This window comes from Podarcis melisellensis (genome assembly GCF_964234715.1).
Source record: "Podarcis melisellensis genome assembly, chromosome: 7".
Lineage (NCBI taxonomy): Eukaryota > Metazoa > Chordata > Lepidosauria > Squamata > Lacertidae > Podarcis > Podarcis melisellensis.
This window is the reverse complement of record NC_138539.1, coordinates 19,668,661-19,686,655: the sequence shown is the minus strand read 5'-3', so window position 1 is coordinate 19,686,655 and position 17,995 is coordinate 19,668,661. Positions and strand designations below refer to the sequence as shown.

General features: G+C 41.4%; 1 protein-coding gene across 2 annotated transcripts; it reads left to right on the top strand.

Annotated features, from left to right (window-relative positions):
* The first annotated feature begins 1,197 nt into the window (after nt 1-1,197).
* On the top strand, nt 1,198-16,737 carry EBAG9 (estrogen receptor binding site associated antigen 9). Of its 2 annotated transcripts, XM_081919039.1 has the most exons (7): nt 1,203-1,443; nt 8,547-8,644; nt 10,741-10,819; nt 10,945-11,103; nt 12,112-12,219; nt 13,768-13,859; nt 16,232-16,737. In XM_081919039.1, the coding sequence occupies exons 2-7, from the start codon at nt 8,562-8,564 to the stop codon at nt 16,350-16,352; spliced, it is 642 nt and encodes a 213-aa protein (XP_081775165.1). In that variant the 5' UTR covers nt 1,203-1,443; nt 8,547-8,561; the 3' UTR covers nt 16,353-16,737. The 2 variants fall into 2 exon arrangements, with proteins under 2 accessions (XP_081775164.1, XP_081775165.1); XM_081919038.1 differs by lacking the exon at nt 8,547-8,644 and having other exon boundaries at nt 1,198-1,443.
* Nucleotides 16,738-17,995: the final 1,258 nt, after the last annotated feature.

Below are 17,995 nucleotides of genomic sequence, written 5' to 3'. Positions count from 1 at the left end.
TTGTGATGCTGAGTTGAAAGAGATGCTGTTTTTAAAAGAAGCAGTTAAGATTTGGGAGGGATATGAGGTCATGGCAATGGAAGCTAGATCTTTAAGGCAAATTTGACAACAAAATAAGGTAGTATGCCTGCCTGTAAGACCATGAGAAACTAATCTCAGAAATCAAATCTTCCTCTGATGTTATTTTAAGGTCCTGATGGCACAGCTAAGGAGAAAAAATGTGCATCTTGCCCCCCCCCCCCCGATCGAGAACCTTGAAATCCTAATCCATTTTATCCAATGGTATTTTTTAATTGCAATCTTATGTTATCTAGAAACTCCTATTTACCCGGTAATTCAGTGGAATTAATGCTGAGCAAATATACTTTAGGTTGCAGACTATGGGATGTATCCAACTAAGCTTTACCCATTAAAATCAATGGCTCTAAATCGTGTTCATTAATCTCAGTGGGTTTACTCTGAGGAGGATTAGTATTGGATACAGCCTTATTACACAAGAGGAAGGGGTTTGGACTAGAGGATCATTGTGGTCCCTTCGATACTTTCCAATTCTATGGTGTATTTCCTGCAAGAGCGGCCAAAACTATTTTTCTGTACATGGAATTCAAACAGCACCAGTAGTTAAGAACAGAATGGGCCATTTGCAACAGCAGTTGCTGGTACCCACATGGCTGGGATAACATTTAAATGACATGTAACTTGTCACTACTTGTTTATTATTATTAATAATTATTTAAGTTTGTGTACAGCCCTTCTTTTCAAGATCACAGAGCGGTTTGCAAGAACAAAATACAAAATGAGAACACAGAATACATCATAAAAGAGTAACGTGCCACGTCCCAAACGGATGCCTATGTGTATATAAGTAATCATTTGTGTCAGTTTTAAAGCCATCCGAGTCCCCCCCCCCCATGTTTTTAAATTTCTGAAGTGAATTACAAATAAAATGTTAATACTGCATTTTTCTGTCAGCCTGACAGTTAATTTTCTTTTGGCTATGCATGCCTCTCATTTTAAAGCCCCGCCCATCTCTCCTCCCCCCGCGCGCCTTCCTCGGGCCAAAGTGCGAGATGACGCCTCGGAAGGCGGAGACAAGAACACTGAGGCGCTTGCGCAAAACGCCTTTTCCGTTTCCTGTCTTCTTCCTCGCTATTCCGCGCCTGGTTGGCCGAGAGCGGCGGGGCGCGGCCGGAAGAGGCGGGTCCGAGCTCGCGAGCGGGTCTCCCAGGTGACAGCGAGGCCGGGCTGGCGGCAACGGCCTATGAGGGAAGCAAGCGATGGCAGCAGCGGCGGCAGCAGCAGCGGCGGCAACGGCCACGTCTGAGCGGGAGGCCGCGTCCGCCCTTGAATGAAGGGAGCCCGCGGTCGCCGAGGGAAGCGGCTCCCCCTCGGCTCGCGCCGCCGCCGTCGTGTCGCCTCTTCTCCCGCTTGGCGCTGGACAAGGTGAGCGGGCGCCGGGGAGGCGCTGCCCGCCCTGGAGGCGCCTCGTCCCGGGGGGTGAGCTGGGCAGCTGCTTCCCCGGCTCGGAGAGGAAGCAGGCGGGCCCCGTCCCTCCCTCGGCCCGCCTGCGAGCCCTGATGGGGCGGCCGCTGGTTGGCCAGCCGCGGTTCTCCCCCCGCTTCCCAGTGGCTGCTCTTCCGCCGGAGCGAGGAGTTCCAACTTGCCAGACACCCGCTTCCCCTCTGCCGAGCTCAGCTAACCAGGGAAGCCCCAAAAGGTGTTCTTACCCCTTTCTCACCTTGTAATGTAAGAGTCGCAGCCTTGTTGTGGAAAGCCAGCGGGAGGTGTTCTGCAAAAAGAAAATAAGAGTTTATTCGGGCATGTGCTTTTTGCTTTATGAGGGGGAGAGAGAGAGAGGAGAAAAAGAATCTTTATTTGCAACAGCCACTAGCCATAGCAATAAAATAAAATGTACTGAAGACAGAGGTGGAAACTTAGCTATAGAAAATGCATTTTGGGGGTTTACATCAATAATCAAATAATAGATCTTATTCTAATTGCCCCCACTAAAAACCTTGCAGTTTTTCCTGTCACCTGATCATCTCGATGTGCTAAAAGGAAGGACACAGTAGCAGTGACTGAGTGACCCGGCATGGACAATAATAAAGGGGTAATCACCTCGGTCCTCAAATCTTTATAAGGAATGCAAGCCAGAAGCACATGAGTAACTGATGCAATACTGCCATCTCCACATGGACATAACTGTTTTTCTGGTGGAATTTTTTGAAATTGACCCTGAAGTCCAGCCGAAGGCAGTGTATTCAATCTTGCAAAAGTGAAAGCACGTCTGTACTTTGGAATTGTTAAATTTTGCAGATAGGGTGCCAAAGTGTCAAGATGACTAGGTGGAAAATAATCATACCATGGACAAAATGTCCTTATTGTGGCCAAATTATTCTCTCGCTCGATATCATACAGGCGCTGTCTAATTAAATTATTTGCTTCGCTGAAGCCCAGTGTTAGTAACTGTTGTGGTGATGAACCAGAAAAGTAATGCTTTTGGTTGACAATTTTAGTCCAAGCACTCTCATGACAGTCTTGTGATGCTAAGGGTAGTAGGCCAGTGGGGTTTAAATTTAGGCAAAGCCAGGCAGGAATCGTGACTGAAGAATCCCTGACACATGTCCATCCAACCTTGGCTTGAAAGCCTCTTGATAGATTCAAGACACATTCAATATGTTAGTTCCTGAGGTCAGTGGGGAAATGAAACTGGAAGGAATACAGGCAGGGATAATGGCAGTAAAGTGTAAACGTGTGGAAAACACGGTTGCATCAATCTAGCGGTGTTTATGGTAAACATCCTGGCACCGGTTAGTTACTGTAATTAGCATCTGTAGTTGAGTCAAAGGCCATAACCTTGTTTGAAGCTCAATTGATAAGCTTGGTTTTCCTTTTGTGGGAATGAGTTGAGTAAAAGTTGGAAGCTGCTCTAAACTAGGTACTATAAATACTAGTGATAGTTGTACAGTGGTACCTTGGGTTACAGATGCTTCAGGATGAGAACAGAAATCGCACGGCAGCAGTGGGAGGCCGCATTAGCTAAAGTGGTATCTCAGGTTAAGAACAGTTTCAGGTTAAGAACAAACCTCCAGAACGAATTAAGTTCTTAACCTGAGGTACCACTGTAGTTCTTTATAAAACAGTGCTTCCCACTTGGAACCAAAGCCCACCTTTTAAAAAGGTTTGGGGGTACCCTCTGACATGTGCAGCTAAATAAAACTTCAAGCATTAGGGGATGTGCATCACTAGATAAAAGTTATAGTTCCTCTTCTTCTTTTGAACTTTTACTGTGCCTACCTATATGCATCACTTGTGAGATTGCCTTTTTCTTCAAAGAAATACTGAACTTACTTCTGGTATCACAAATTATGAGAACTATATCTAGAGATAGGGAGAACTGACCTTGATCATGTGAGATGCAGAGAAAAGCTCCTTGGCTGTATTTAATGCATGTTATACTGGATGAGTGGGTGGCGCTTTGGGTAAAACCTCAGTGCCTAGGACTTATGATCATTGGCGGTTCGAATCCCCGCGGCGGGGTGAGCTCCCGTCGTTCGGTCCCAGCTCCTGTCAACCTAGCAGTTCAAAAGCACCCCCAAGTGCAAGTAGATAAATAGGGACCACTTTATAGCGGGAAGGTAAAAGGCGTTTCCGTGTGCGGTGCTGGTGCTGGCTCGCCAGATGCAGCTTCGTCATGCTGGCCATGTGACCCGGAAGTGTCTTCGGACAGCGCCGGCTCCCGGCCTCTTGAGCGAGATGAGCGTACAACCCTAGAGTCGGTCACGACTGGCCCTGACGGGCAGGGGTACCTTACCTTATACTGGATGAGACTTCAGACAAGTCCAGCATGCTTAAGCTGGTCAAGGAAGGGGTCACTCACTGTAAACTGTTGTATTGACCTAGTATTTGAGGAGAAAAACTCCATGTTCAACTGTCCAGATGTCTTTACTGCATACCTGTTCCCCTAGATTTGATTCATAATAGCACCTCGAGCTGTATAGTTTATTATTCTATGCTAAATAAGTTTGAGTTATGAGATTGATTCTTAAGTCATGGGCATGTCATATTGATAGTTAAAATTTTAGGATAAGCATTACAGTAACTTTGTGCATGTTTACTGGGAAGCAAGTCCCAGCGAGCTCAGTGGAATTTGATGTTGGTTGGAAGGGAAACTGGCTATCACTCATGAGTCTTGGTAATTGTGGCTACCAGATTTTTTGTTTTTAAATACAGGGTCATATATTTTAGATTCCATTTAAATTGAACAACTTGAACGTTACACCGTTGATATTTAAAAGGCAAAGCTTCTACTTTATGCATTTGACTCACTTTGGTTGTGACACATTAGGAATGCTGGACATTAGTGGGAGTTGCTGTTTAAGGAATAGCCATTTTTTGAGCAGTATGAGTTGACATTTGTGACAATTTTTTTTTTGCACCCATGAAAATCCACAAGAGACGTTCATATGCCTAGCATACATTATAGTATGTAGTGATGATTACTACTTGTATTGAAAGAAATTAAGGGTTTGCTATATTCAATCTATATATTTTGTCACTTTGAAAAAGCAAAACACCTCTTGGCCCCTAGATGAATTTCCAAGCTATCTGGAAGAGTGGCTAATGGGAATAATACAGTTGTCCACTTACAGCACCCCATAGTCAATTTTGACTGAACTTAACCATCCAGGGGTCCTTTACCTTTACTCCCTTATGAGAATGAGGGGTTATGAACCATGTTTTCTCTTAATTGATAAGAACTGTCCCTTGCTCTGAACAAATTAAGTACTATAGTGCTAAAGAAGAATTCCTGTACCTGTATAGCTAAATGGGGTAAACCAGATAACAAGGACAGGCAGAAAGTAGGGGCAATGCCTATAATTTGAGGGTCTCCTATCTTTTTACTGGGACAAAGGCATAACTTGCAAACCTCTTATCATATCCTTCCTTTATTTACCTTTGCTCTAAATGAAAAAGCTCCAACCATTGCATCCTTCACTTGTTAGAGGAGTAGCTTCAGGCCCCTGCTAATTTTGGTTGTCTTTCTCTGCACCTTTTCCACCACAGCAAGGCGCAGTGACTGGAACTGTGCACAGTATTCCATATGAAGTTTGATCAGAGATTTGTATAAGGCCATTATAGTATTGGTCTTTTTATTTTAATACATTTCCTGTTCATCTCCAGCATGGATTTTGCCATTTTCATAATGCAGGATTGATGTTTGCATTGAGCTATTCAACATGACTTCAAGATTGCTTGCCAGGGTAGTAGCCACTAGATCAGGCCCCGTCATTGTATATATGAAACTAGGATTTTCTTCCCCAGTGTGCATCACTTCCTGCTTAACTAAACACCATTTTCTCTTTTAGTACCCATTCAACTCTTTATGTGGAACTCTTTATTATCCCTTTTCATTTAATCATCCCATTTAATTTGGTGTCATCAACAAACGTGGCCACCATATAGTCTAGCTCTCTAAACAACCTACAACAGACAATGTTAAAGAGGTTGTATTGGATTACCCATGGCTTCTGAGATGACAAAGGGAAGTCCAAAAGGATGGCAAACACTATAGGCCAAAAGACCAGTTTTAACTGAAGGGAGAAAAGTGAGTAGGCTGGAGAGAATTCGCTAACTGTGTGTTGCTTTGGCAACCAAGATGAACTTTTCTTATATACCTGAGGTATGGCTTGTGAGGACTTGTGCAGAGAGTTATGGGCCATTTACACTTCAGAACAATCCAGGAAAGTAGACTAAGAAGGTAGAAGAAGATGATGAAGAAGAAGATGAAGAAATGAGACTGGTGGACATAAAATCATAGAATTGTAAGCTGGAACAGACTCAACTTACAATTCAACCCCCTGCAATTCAGGAGTCCTGCCCACAGCCGTCTCTGGGTGAGCTCAAACCATTAACCTTCTGGGTAGCAGCCAGATGTTCTCTTGGGAGCTACGATTCAATGACAGGGGCTCACTGAATCTGAGATATGCTTAAGGTACATGGTAGGACTACCTCCTTGCAGTGGAGGGTCTTTAAGTTGTGGAAGAAGGTAGAAGGACATTTTCAGAGACTGATACTGTATTTTCAGCCCTTTTTTACATACTCTGAGAAATGCTAGCTCCATAACTTAAGTTAGTACTAGTATTTACTAGTTCATTACAGTGTACATTGGTTGGCGGGTAAAGGGGAGGAGCATCATGAATGTCTGATTGTTCTAAATTTATGTTCTTATTTTATAATGCCACTCTTATCTAGTTGCTGTAACTGGTTGGAGCTGTTGGTTGAGAGAGATTATTTTCATGGCATTTAACAGTTGCATGCTTGTTAACTCTGCAGAATGCATTTGAATCCTTGTGATTTTCAGGGTATTGCTTCAACATCTGTTACTAATAGATACTGAATTTATCCCTGAGAAAATACAGATCACCTAACTTACCACTTCTGTTTCCATCCTCTTAGGTGTATGTGAACCCTTTGCTTATTGAGGTAACTGTGTTACTATAGGGTTATATCCCCCCACCTCGGTTCCGAGTTGGTGTCAAATTGGGAAAGGGGTGTGAAGATAAACTTTTATTCTTTCTCAGGGAGAACTCCTCCATCTTGGCCTGCAAACCTAGGCATGCTTAGTTGAAGTAAATATAATAATACAAGCCTACTTAGTTGAAGTGAATGAAATAATGCTTTTGACATTGATTGGTTTCTGTTCATTTTATACATTAACTCCAGTCCAGGAGAACCTAGATCTTCGAATCTACATATATCTTTTTGGAGGGGTTATTTGTCCTGATACACCTGATATGTGTATAGTTAGCTTATTTGTACATTTTTCTTACTGACCTTTATAAAGCCTCACACAGTTGAGTTACAACTATTTAACTTGTGTGAATTCAGCTTTATACACTTGGCTGAAAAAAGAGGGTTGACCATCCAAGGGGAAGAAATGTTGGCAATCTCACAGTACACTTATATATTTTGAAATGTCTTCAGAAACTTCGTTGCTGTGCCAATTCCAGAAGTTTCCACAGGTAGATAAGCCACTGGAGTATCAGTTGCTGCTGAGCATTAAGAGCTTCCCGCCTCCCCTTTTTTTGAATGATGAAGCACCTTTCCCTCCTAAATGAAGGGCAAGGCAGTAACAGGACAGGATTGCCCGTCTGCCACTATTGCCTTCCATCATGTTATTTACTCTTCTATTCTTCTTGTCCTTTACAGTACACTTATGATATATTATGGGATATGAGGATATGCTTCAACCCCATGCTGTCTTAATAAAGTTATTTGTGGTCATAAAATGCAATTCCTATATACAGTTTGTAAGAATAAAAAATCATAGGCATTGTGACATACAGACAAGACCTTGTTAGATAACAAAATTCCAAATATGCTGTAAAGCTCCTGGGAGAACTATAAAGTAGTTTCTGTATAATAGAATAGATTTTGAGTTGTAGGACTCTCAATTATTTCACAAGATTGCACTGTTGAAGCTGAAATGGTGATAGTCATTGTCTGAGAATTATTTTTCTCTGTCTGAAAGAATTCCTTGATGGTTATTCCCAGGTGAATATGTACAGGATTGCAGGCTTAGTGTTGCATATCATGAGAAAATGTAGGGTTAACTGACTTCATGGTAACACTGACTGTTCTGAACTGTAATAAACTCTGCCAGAATGGTAAGCATTATGGGCTGTATGTTTACAGAGTGGGAGTACAGGAGAAAGTTCATATTTGTATTTTCCAGTTTAAGTCTGTCTGTGAATGAGACATAAAAAGATCCAAAATACTATTCATTGCATTAATGAAATCAAGTGAAAAACAGAATGTGTGATTGACTTTTCATTAATTAGTATAAACCTCTTTTAAAAAATTCAGATTAGCTTCTTGTGAAGCCCTGTTGAAGTGCAGTAGAAACTCACTTGAATCAACTCAGTTGATAAACTATGGCAAGTAAGAATTGCTTCCATGCAGGGAATATTTGGTTGAGGCAGAGAGGTGGTTCTTTTGTTCACTTCAGGCTGTTAATGTGTCAGAAGTTATTAACATAGGGCAGGCAGGCTAGTAATTTTTTGTGATTTTAAAAATTAATAGTAAGTTGAATGCCCTGATGCCGCAGTTACTGAAAACCATTTGTGGAACTTGATAAAGAAGAGAACCACACACTTGAATTATAGTTTTTCCATTTTTATTTGGACTATTTAAGTGTCTGATTCCAAATTATCTTTGTGGGGCTTAGGGAGTGAAGTGCAAAGGCAGTTTAGAGAACCCGCCTCTCCCCTGGACCTGATAATTTCAAGAGGCTGCTTATAGTTTGGCTTCTTAATATCTGCTTTCCTTGGTAAAAAAGCAAGACTTGAAGGTGGTCTGAAAAAAATATGTAAACTCATGAATTCAGTGAGCATAAACATAGAAGGGCTGGTTAGGCCTAGTTTGGATGTTACAGCCAAAGAGTGGTTTAGCGAATGGGACTGTGCTGGCTTTGTTCCTGCATCCATAAGGTAGTAAAAAGTTGTGTAATACATGTCAGCATAATTGTATTAATTCTTTTGCAGGTGAAGACTTTCACCATGGCCATTACACAGTTCCGTCTTTTTAAAATTTGTACATGCCTGGCAGCAGTACTGTCTTTTTTTAAGCGCTTAATATGCAGGTAAATAGCTTCTCTTGCATGTGATTTTGGTTTAATTGTAAGGTTTTTCCCCTCTTCATTTGTGAAGAACTTTGTTTTCTTATTTAATTTCAGGCTGTGTAAAGCTCTACCTTAATTTGCATGGTTACACGTTTAAATGAGTTGTACCTAAAAGAGTTGTAAAATATATATATATCATTTTATTCCTTATTTGGACTGCTAAGAAATAGCCTTGACAGTTGTTTTAAAGCACCTACTTTCACCTCTTCTTTTTCATGTCATCTATATAACTTTTTCTGGAACTTGGAAATGTTGAACAATTTTTTTTTCTGGTTTGAAATGACACTTTTAGCAACATAGAAGCTAACAATGTAAACATTTCTTTGGAAAAAGGAAATGCTATGCTGCAAAAGCAACAGAGACTGCTGGGACACCTTAAGCCACTTATTGTGGCATTAGTGTTTGTGGGCCAGAATCTACACCTTTGAATGCATGATGAGGTCATTTTAATTAGCTGACATATCTGCATTACTGCCCTGGGCTCCTTGGAGGAATTAATTAAGTAGATAAAATTCTGAGTACAGAGAGAAGAGTAAAAAGTCTTGCATTCTTTGTTAGGGACAAAGTCAAGCAGTTCCAGGGAGCAGTAGGTGTCACAATACTTTTCAGGAGTGGGTCTTACCAGAGCTAACTAGATCTTGTATTCATGTCACTGGATCTTCTGTCCTCAATATTTGTTTGTTTGTTATCTGCATACTCAATATTTTTCCTCTTGCTGAATAAACATAGCTAGATAATACTGTAAATAAACATCAAATAGAAACAATTTCAGAAAGTCTTTGCAGCAGTAATTACACTGGTCTAAGGTGCCAATGAATCTTTATCTGTTACTCAATCCTGCCCCCCCCCCCCAGCTAAAAAAAAAAAACCATGGACAAATTGAGGCATGCAGATAGAATCATAGCATTGGAAGGGACCACAAGGATCATCTAGTCCAACTTTCCGGAATTCAGGAATCTTTCACCCAAAGTGGAGTTTGAACCCATGGCGCTGAGATTAGGAGTCTCATGCTACCGACTAAGCTACCCCTCTACTACTTTTTTTTTTTAAATGTAGAAGTATGCTTGTTGCTTCTGTAGTTTTCATTCAGTAGTGGTTCTATGAACTTTAATTTGGTTCAAGATTGAACCTTGAAAATATTAACACTTTACTTATAAATTAGAAAACAAAAGTACAGTCCATGTGAAGATTTTGGTAGTTACAGCATAGATCCCATTCCCACTCCCTTATTATTCTCTCTGGCTTTATACTCACTCACTCACCATCACCCCAATATAAATAGTGAGAAGCATGCATACAATAAAGAATGTTAAACACTGTTCCATCCATTTGGGCTGCTTTATTCAAGAAATTTAGCAAGACTTTATCGAACTAAAGACTCAAAGCTGTGTCTTCCAGGCACAGTTCTCTCTTCAAAGTTCAAAGTTCTTTACACACTTCAGTGCCTGTGTTTTGGTACAGAGAAACTATTCAGGCTACTGCTTCAGTTAATGTCCCAACACAAGGATTTTAATGGCCAGATTCCACAGGAGGAAGAGCAATTGGAAAAGGAAGTGACCTCTTCTTTTTATATATTGTAAAGCAGGGGGAGCTAATAAGATGCTCTCCTAATGGTATGGACACTAACTCCATCAGCCTCAGCCAGCATGTGGAATGGTTGGAATCAAAGAGAATTGTAGTCCATACTATCTAGATGTCATCACACTGTGTATGTGTTCCCTTCCAAATCACAGATGTGCAAGCAGGAGTCTGTACCTTGGTAAGAAGTAGTCAGGTATGTTGATTCTTATGAAGGAAATCACTTGCATCAGCTGAGAGACATCTACAGTAACTAGGATAGTAGTGGGAGGTTTAAATTAAGAAAAAGATATAGACCAGCACTTCTTCAAAAGCAGATATTAATCTTTGCTTGTTCACACAAAAATTACTAACCTTTTCAATCCACTGCATTTTCACTTAGCTACATTCAATCATTTTCTTTAACATATTTAGCCTTACTAATAGCTTTTAGTGTTCGTCTTTTCAGAACTAAGAAGATCCTTGTCTTTCTTTTTCAGGACTGGAAGAGGGCGAAAACTTAGTGGAGATCAAATAACTCTACCAACTACTGTGGATTACTCGTTGGTTCCAAAGCAGGTAATACCTTTTAATGTCAGTGATTGAACAATAGTAATTCCAAGTGGCTCAGTCAAATATAGATTGTTTTTTATGAGTGTCAAGCTGCAAATAGAAAGCTGAAGTCTCACTGTTTTCATCTTTAGTCAGAAGTAGAAGACTGGACTTCGTGGGATGAAGATGCACCTACAAGCGTGAAGATTGAAGGTGGCAATGGCGATGTGGCCAATCAGCAAAATGGTTTGGAAGAAATGGAGCCTGACTATTTTAAGGACATGACGCCAACAATAAGGAAAACACAGAAAGTAGGTTTCAAGCACGCTTGACACCAAACATTATGTAACATCTTATAAAGTAGTCCTTATTAGTATTTGGTGCAGAGGAAATTTCTTTGTGTGAATCAGCTGGTCTGGTGCATTTTAGTATTGTAATGCAACAACATGGTTGTATGTGGCAGAGGGATAACATGCAAAATTAAAGGTGTTACTCCATCTTGATCTCTTAACTGGCTAGTCTGGGTTGCTACAAGTACACCAGCATGGATAGTTGCATTATTGCTGCTTGTATCAAATTTTGGAGACTTCAGAGGAAGCTTACTCCTTTCTGTAGCTTAGAACTTGATTTGTAATCAGGTGACTGGCTTGTATGTTTACTGGCGACAGTATGATACGAAGGGAGTTGGTTCAATTAAGCTTTCCAGAGCAGTGTTGACTCGGTTCAGAAGTGTACGAGCCTTCATAAGCTTTGGTTTTGTCCCTTTTCTTCTCCTTGGAATGCACAAAGAGGAAATCATAAGCACCTTTTCTGTTTTTAAACAGGCCATGGGGTTCTGTTTTTGCCCAAACATGGGAAACACCAGTTTGTTTAACTCTGGTTAGTGGAAACACACTGAAATCTGAGACCATGGTTTAATCCTGGCTAAATTCTCGCTGACTAGAGCTTAAGTAAAGCAGCGTTACCAAAGTTCGGACATAACGGGAAATCATATTTTAAAATTGGATGCAGATGCTTCTGATCATTTGGCTGCAAGAGGTTGGGAGGGAGAGTGAGCAGCATAAGTCTAAAGGTCATGCAGAGTGGTTCATTGTTTGGGAAGTGTGGGAATGCCTGTGTGCACGAGTTTCCTTCCAATTCACAGATGTGCGGGTGTGAGTCTGTATCTTATTGTCAAGTAGTCAGTTATCATATTGTCATGAGGCATGATTCATTGTGGCCACAGTAGGCTAATAAGCTGAAAATCTTGCAATTCATTCTGTTAATAATGGAGGTATTTATGATATGTTTTCTCTTTCTTCTCCAATGTTATATTTCAGATTATTGTTAAAAAACGCGAACCCTTAAGTTTTGGGAACCAGGATGTCAGTGCAGGATTTTCTAGTAGATTAGCAGCAACACAAGACACTCCTTTTATTCATCAGTCTGTAAGTATCTTCTCTGTACTGATCACTTTCTGTGTTTGTTTTATCTCAGACGAATGTGTAACTAATTTTGCTTTTTCAGAGGCAGGTTGTTGTTGGAATGTCTCTTAAGGGTACTTTCCAATGCCAAATTTCCAAAGGCAGCACTTTGTTTCAAAGAGTGTATCTTGAAACTTGTTGATTATATCACTCCTACCTGTACTCCTACCTCCCATAATACAAAAGACCTGCTAAATTGCAAAATAAAAATGGTTGAACTGCCAAAGCCTCACCCTTCCAAGCATTGACCAGCTATTTTGGTGGCTTGTTGTAGAGTAGCTTCAGGCATGGCTCACTACACTTTCTTTCCTGCTTATTGTTCTCCATGGCATGTTAGCCCAGCTGCAGTATTGGTTGATCCAGTCTGCTCCCCCAGCTTTTCAAATTGTAGGATTGCTTCAATTCATTCACTTCCCCCTTAACCCCTATTACAGGGGTATCCAAACTTTTTCCAGACTGCCAGATTTGATGAAGTGAACATGCGTGAGGGCCAGCCAAAGGGCTGACCAAAGGTGTTGACCTTTTTTTAGGATTGAAGTTGTTGAGCTTTTTATTGGATTTTACCCCAGGAAATAAACTGCCACAGGGGCCTGATTAAACCGACCAGCGGGCTGGATTAGGCCCCTGAAATGGACTTTGGACATGCCTGCCCTATTACATGCAACAAGTATTTCTATCAAAATTAAGAACGAAACCAGTGCATCCATTTGTTCTCTCTATCGATAAGTGTGGTGATTTTCCACTACCTCCCATGAAAAGGATGTGATGCATTAGACAATTGCCCATAAAAGGAAGTGGTTGTCAACCTCCCAAGCCTGCCAAAAGGCTCCCATGGGTGTCAAGGGGACTCTGCTGAATAGGGTGTGTTGTGCTCAGCGGGGGAGTTGAGGTTGAAAGGGGGACTGTGGAAAATCAGGTGGAAACACCTTCTCTGAAGACTTCCTGCAGTTCACCCTGTTCTGCAGCCCACCCCATTCATCAGGGTGCCCCTAATCCTTGGAAGATGCTGAGGAAAGAGGAGCAAGAAAACTCACCTTGTGCTAACTCCCTTTCTTGGGAACTTTTCTGGATCCAATCCTATATATCATACCTTTCGTTGACATAAATTTAGGATTTCATGTGTGTAAAAACTAGGACGTGACAAAGACATCTGGGATAGTTTGCTTTGTCTGCTAGTAAAAACTTCAGGAGTTTTAGACAGATGTTCCCAAAGGGAATGTTACAATCTAGTATGGCAGGAACATGGAAGAGTGATGTATACACAGTAAAGGAATTAATAATGTCTTGGCCAGCACTAGAAAGCAGAAAATGCTTCTGGGTTTTTTGAAGTTCATTCAACACATGGCTGTCTTCATTAAGTACTGTGGAGAGTGGTAGAGTTGCTGTTGCCTAACTAGGATTCCATTCCTATAAATTGGATGACACACCCCAAATGTGGAATAACAGTTTTCTGAGATTTAGCAAGTTGAGTCTCTCTCTATAGATGTGTGTTGAATTCTTGTCCTTTTCCAGCCAGAACTGGGAGACTTGGAGACATGGCAGGAAAACAGAAATGCTTGGGAAGAAGAGGAAGATGCCTCCTGGCAAGCCGAAGAGGTTCTTAGGTAAATTTGCACAATCTTATAATTAGCTGTACTGCAAATATTTGCTGTTAACTAGCAGGCATTGATTCAGGGAGCATGCACTTTTAATCGTGTTTGCATGTAACACTAAGCTATAGTTCATTGTCATATGAATGAACCCTTCAGCTTGTATGCTCCTCCCTGACCCCTTTTCCTTTTCTGATACAGTCATAAGCTATTAGCCGCTATTGGGTCATTTTCGCTGGCACAGTGAACTTCAGTGCATTCAACAATTGCGTCAGTGGACTGATTAGCACAGAACACTGGATGCAACCCGTTGCTTGTTTTTGAACAGAAGCATGTTCAAGCAGTTAAATTTTAATTGTGGCTTATAGAAACCAGCAAGCTTCATAAACCAGGGTTTGAAATTGGCTTGTGGCGAGTAGAAAATGAAAGCAGCTCACCAGAGGGACTGGGAAGTGTGCAAGTTTAAGGTCACCTAAGCTCTTCACTGTACTGAGCACAGCATTCATATAAGAGAATTAAAAAATACAGTGGTACCTTGAGTTACAAACGCCTCAGGTTACAAATGCTTCAGGTTACAAACTCCGCTAACCTGGAAGAGTTGCCTCGAGTTGAGAACTTTGCCCCAGGATGAGAACGGAAATCGTGTGCCAGCAGCGCAGCGGCAGCAAGAGGCCCCATTAGTGAAAGCACGCCTCTAGTTAAGAACAGTTCAGGTTAAGAACGAACCTCCGGAACAAATTGTGCGTGACTAGAAGTACCACTGTAAACAGAAACCCCAAGTATAAAGAGGCAATACAATTACTGTGAAGATTCATAACAGTAAAATCATTGCAATTTGAAAAGCCCCAACACTTTTGTGACTTTAATATTGGAATGCTGTTCCCAGTGCTGCTCACTTGTCACATATCCAGCGCTTTAGGCACCAGGCCAATAATCTTCTATTCACCCAGGCATTTGATTGCTTCTGTTTAAGTCTGTTTTCTGCTTTTAATTTGAACATTTTATTGTTCGGTTCTATTTTCTTCTGCTTTTGCAGATTTGGTTTAAAATCAGGATAAAAATTATGGACCATATCCAATGCTTCAGGTCTGCTGGCATGATGGACTTTCATGCATGCAGCGGGGCTTCCTCTTCTCTCCGCCCCGCCATCCCCAGATGTTCGAGGGCCCTTCTAGAGCAGATTTTGCAGTGTGCACAGGGAAGAGAAGTCTCATTACACCAGTGGAAATATTGAATGCAGCCCCTTTTGTTTGCTTACTTGTAAAAAATACTATTTATCAATAAAAAGTGGAGTAAAGGGCATATCCAGGGTCCGACTCAGCTAAGAGTTTATGAATGACAGCTTCTCTATACCTTCCTATTGCGTACTTAGTCAGCACAAGAACCCAAACGGCGTGGTTTGAAGGCACAAGAAGCTGTGCCTGAACTGGAGCCACATGTACACCATCTTTCTTTCATGATGGAAGAAAGGCGGGATCTGCAGTATTTGCTAAGGATTCCGCTTCATCTAAGTTGCTGATAAAAAATGTTGAAGCGTACTGAACAGAATGCTACAGCGCTTCATTCAAAATCCCATTCTGATTGGTAGAAAAGCATTGATGAGTTTTGTTTAAGTATAGTTGTAAAGATGAGCAGGAAAGGTTGTTGTTATAATATACAGTCGTACCTTGGTTCTCAAGCAGAATCCGTTCTGGAAGTCTGTTCAACTTCCAAAAACATTCAGAAACCAAGGCATGGCTTCCGATTGGCTGCAGGAGCTTCCTGTACTCAATCAGAAGGCGTCAGACATTTGGCTTCCAAAAAGTTCACAAAACACTTCCAGGTTTGTGGTGTTCAGGAGCCAAAACATTCGAGTCACAAGGCGTTCGAGAACCAGGGTACGACCCTATACTTGGCAAAGAATAGTTTAAATTGTTGGAAATACTGAATCCTTAAAATCATACCTTCCCTAGCCACCAGAGGGCTCAGTATACATCCAAGCCTCTCCCATTCTTGCTTAAAGAATAATCACCGTTCCTTATATTTCACTTTCTTGAGGATTAGTGTTAAGGCCATGGATGGTTTCCCATGCAGTAGTCACAATACATGGTCTGAAATCTTACCCAACTGCTACGAGAAGGGGTGAATTTTACTTCAAACAATGCTCACATCTGTTTTACCAAGCTTATGTTGGTTAACATGTTCCACTGCTTAGCTCTAAATTGTATTGGAAAGTAGATTATATTCCATGGGTGGGCCTCTATTGGTCCCATCTCAGGCAGCCATTAATTCTGTGTCACTATATTTGTGCACCTTCTGTATATGGAAAGTATTTGCATCCATTAGATGGAAAGTCATTTCCATCTTTTGCATCCATTGATGCAATTCTATTTTTTGTCAAATTGCAGGCAGCAGAAAATAGCAGAAAGGGAGAAAAGGGCAGCTGAGCAACAAAGGAAGAAAATGGAGAAAGAAGCACAGCGGTTAATGAAGAAAGAACAAAATAAAATTGGTGTGAAGCTGTCCTAACAACATTTGCCTTGGTCTCACGGAGCCAGCAGTGGGGAGAGAATTCAGCTTCATCATTTTGTATTGATCTCAGTATTTTTAGAACTCCGGCTCACTACTTATTTTAAAGCCATCTTGGAAGAGACGGTTGGTTCTTCCATAAAGCAACTGGACAGTTCAAACAGCGACAGCATCATCCCATTTAATCCCATCAAGTTGGGACAGTGTTTCCTGCAGAAGCCCTTTCCCCGTGCACTCCCACTGCAAGAAGAGCTGCTACTTCATAAACTCTTCAAATGCCTGTTTTGAAGCTAAAGGGAAAAGGGTGTAAATAATTGAATGATGGCAATCTATTGTCTATTATGCTCATTACGAGAAAGGTGTGTAATTAAATAATTTTAAAGAATGTGTTGCTTCACTGCTTGTTTTCACAAAACCCTGCCTTTATTGCAGTACTAAGTGCCTCATTATAAATTTTAGGGAAGCCAGTTAAGCTGACGGTGTCGTACATAGAAGGATAATTTACTTAAGGCCAGCCATGACTTCAGGCAAAAAAGAAGATGTTGCTATTATCTTGCTTTGTTCGATGTACCTGTGGTGATGTTTGCTTTCTTGCATCTTTAAATTCCCAAGATAAAAGCCCTGCTGGAAGGTTAAGCTGAAATAGCAACTTCTACTTCCAAAACATAGGCAACAGGTGTCTGCCTGCTTTCATGAAAAATTCCAGAACTGCTTGGGTGGTGATCTAGGCATTGCTTATGCAGATTAATACATCAGTGGCTGCTTCTGAACTTTGAAATCCAAGTTTTAAGGGCACAAAACTCCTTTGATATGCTGAAGTCTCAGGGGCGAGGCAGTTGTGTAAGTCCCGGCAGGCAGATGGGCTTTTCCTCTACCTACAAAGCTGGACTGTACTCCAATGCATGCGATCAGGTTTCTTCCAGCCCAAGTGCAAAGAAGCCTTTCCTTTCCTGGTAATGAAGGGTCATTGCATCTATGCCAAACATCCAAAACTTTGAAGAGTGTGTCACATGGAAATATTGAGTTGTCAGATCAACTTGAAGCTGGCCTCACTAAGGAAAAAATGGGCAGTTGATTGCACCGGAATGAATTGCTCTAGTATGTATCGCTTAATTTAGCATGCTGAGCCAATCCTTGGGCTGTTTGTCAAAGCTGAAGGCAGCTGGAAAAACTTATATGGACTCCTGTTTTCCCAGGTTGCTTGCTTAGGAACTCATAGTTCCATGTTTAATTTGCCACTTATGAAATAGGGGCATTGGTGCTTGTGCTGAGGGCCAGCCTACATTTTACCTTTGTCGTGTAGATAAATGGAGGTAAGATTCCTATGTTAGATTTTAATGTGTATCACCGGCCCTATTTTTCAGGTAGGCTTCCATATCAAATGTGTTGGAGTGTATAAGCAGGGATGCGGGTGGCGCTGTGGTATAAACCACTGAGCCTCTTGGGCCTGCTGATCAGAAGGTTTGTGGTTCGAATCTGCATGATGGGGTGAGCTCCCATTGCTCTGTCCCAGCTTCTGCCAAACTAGCAGTTTGAAAGCATACCAGTGCAAGTAGATAAATAGGTACTGCTGCAGTGGGAAGGTAAATGGCATTTCTGTGTGATCTGGCTTCTATCATGGTGTTCTGTTGTGCCAGAAGCAG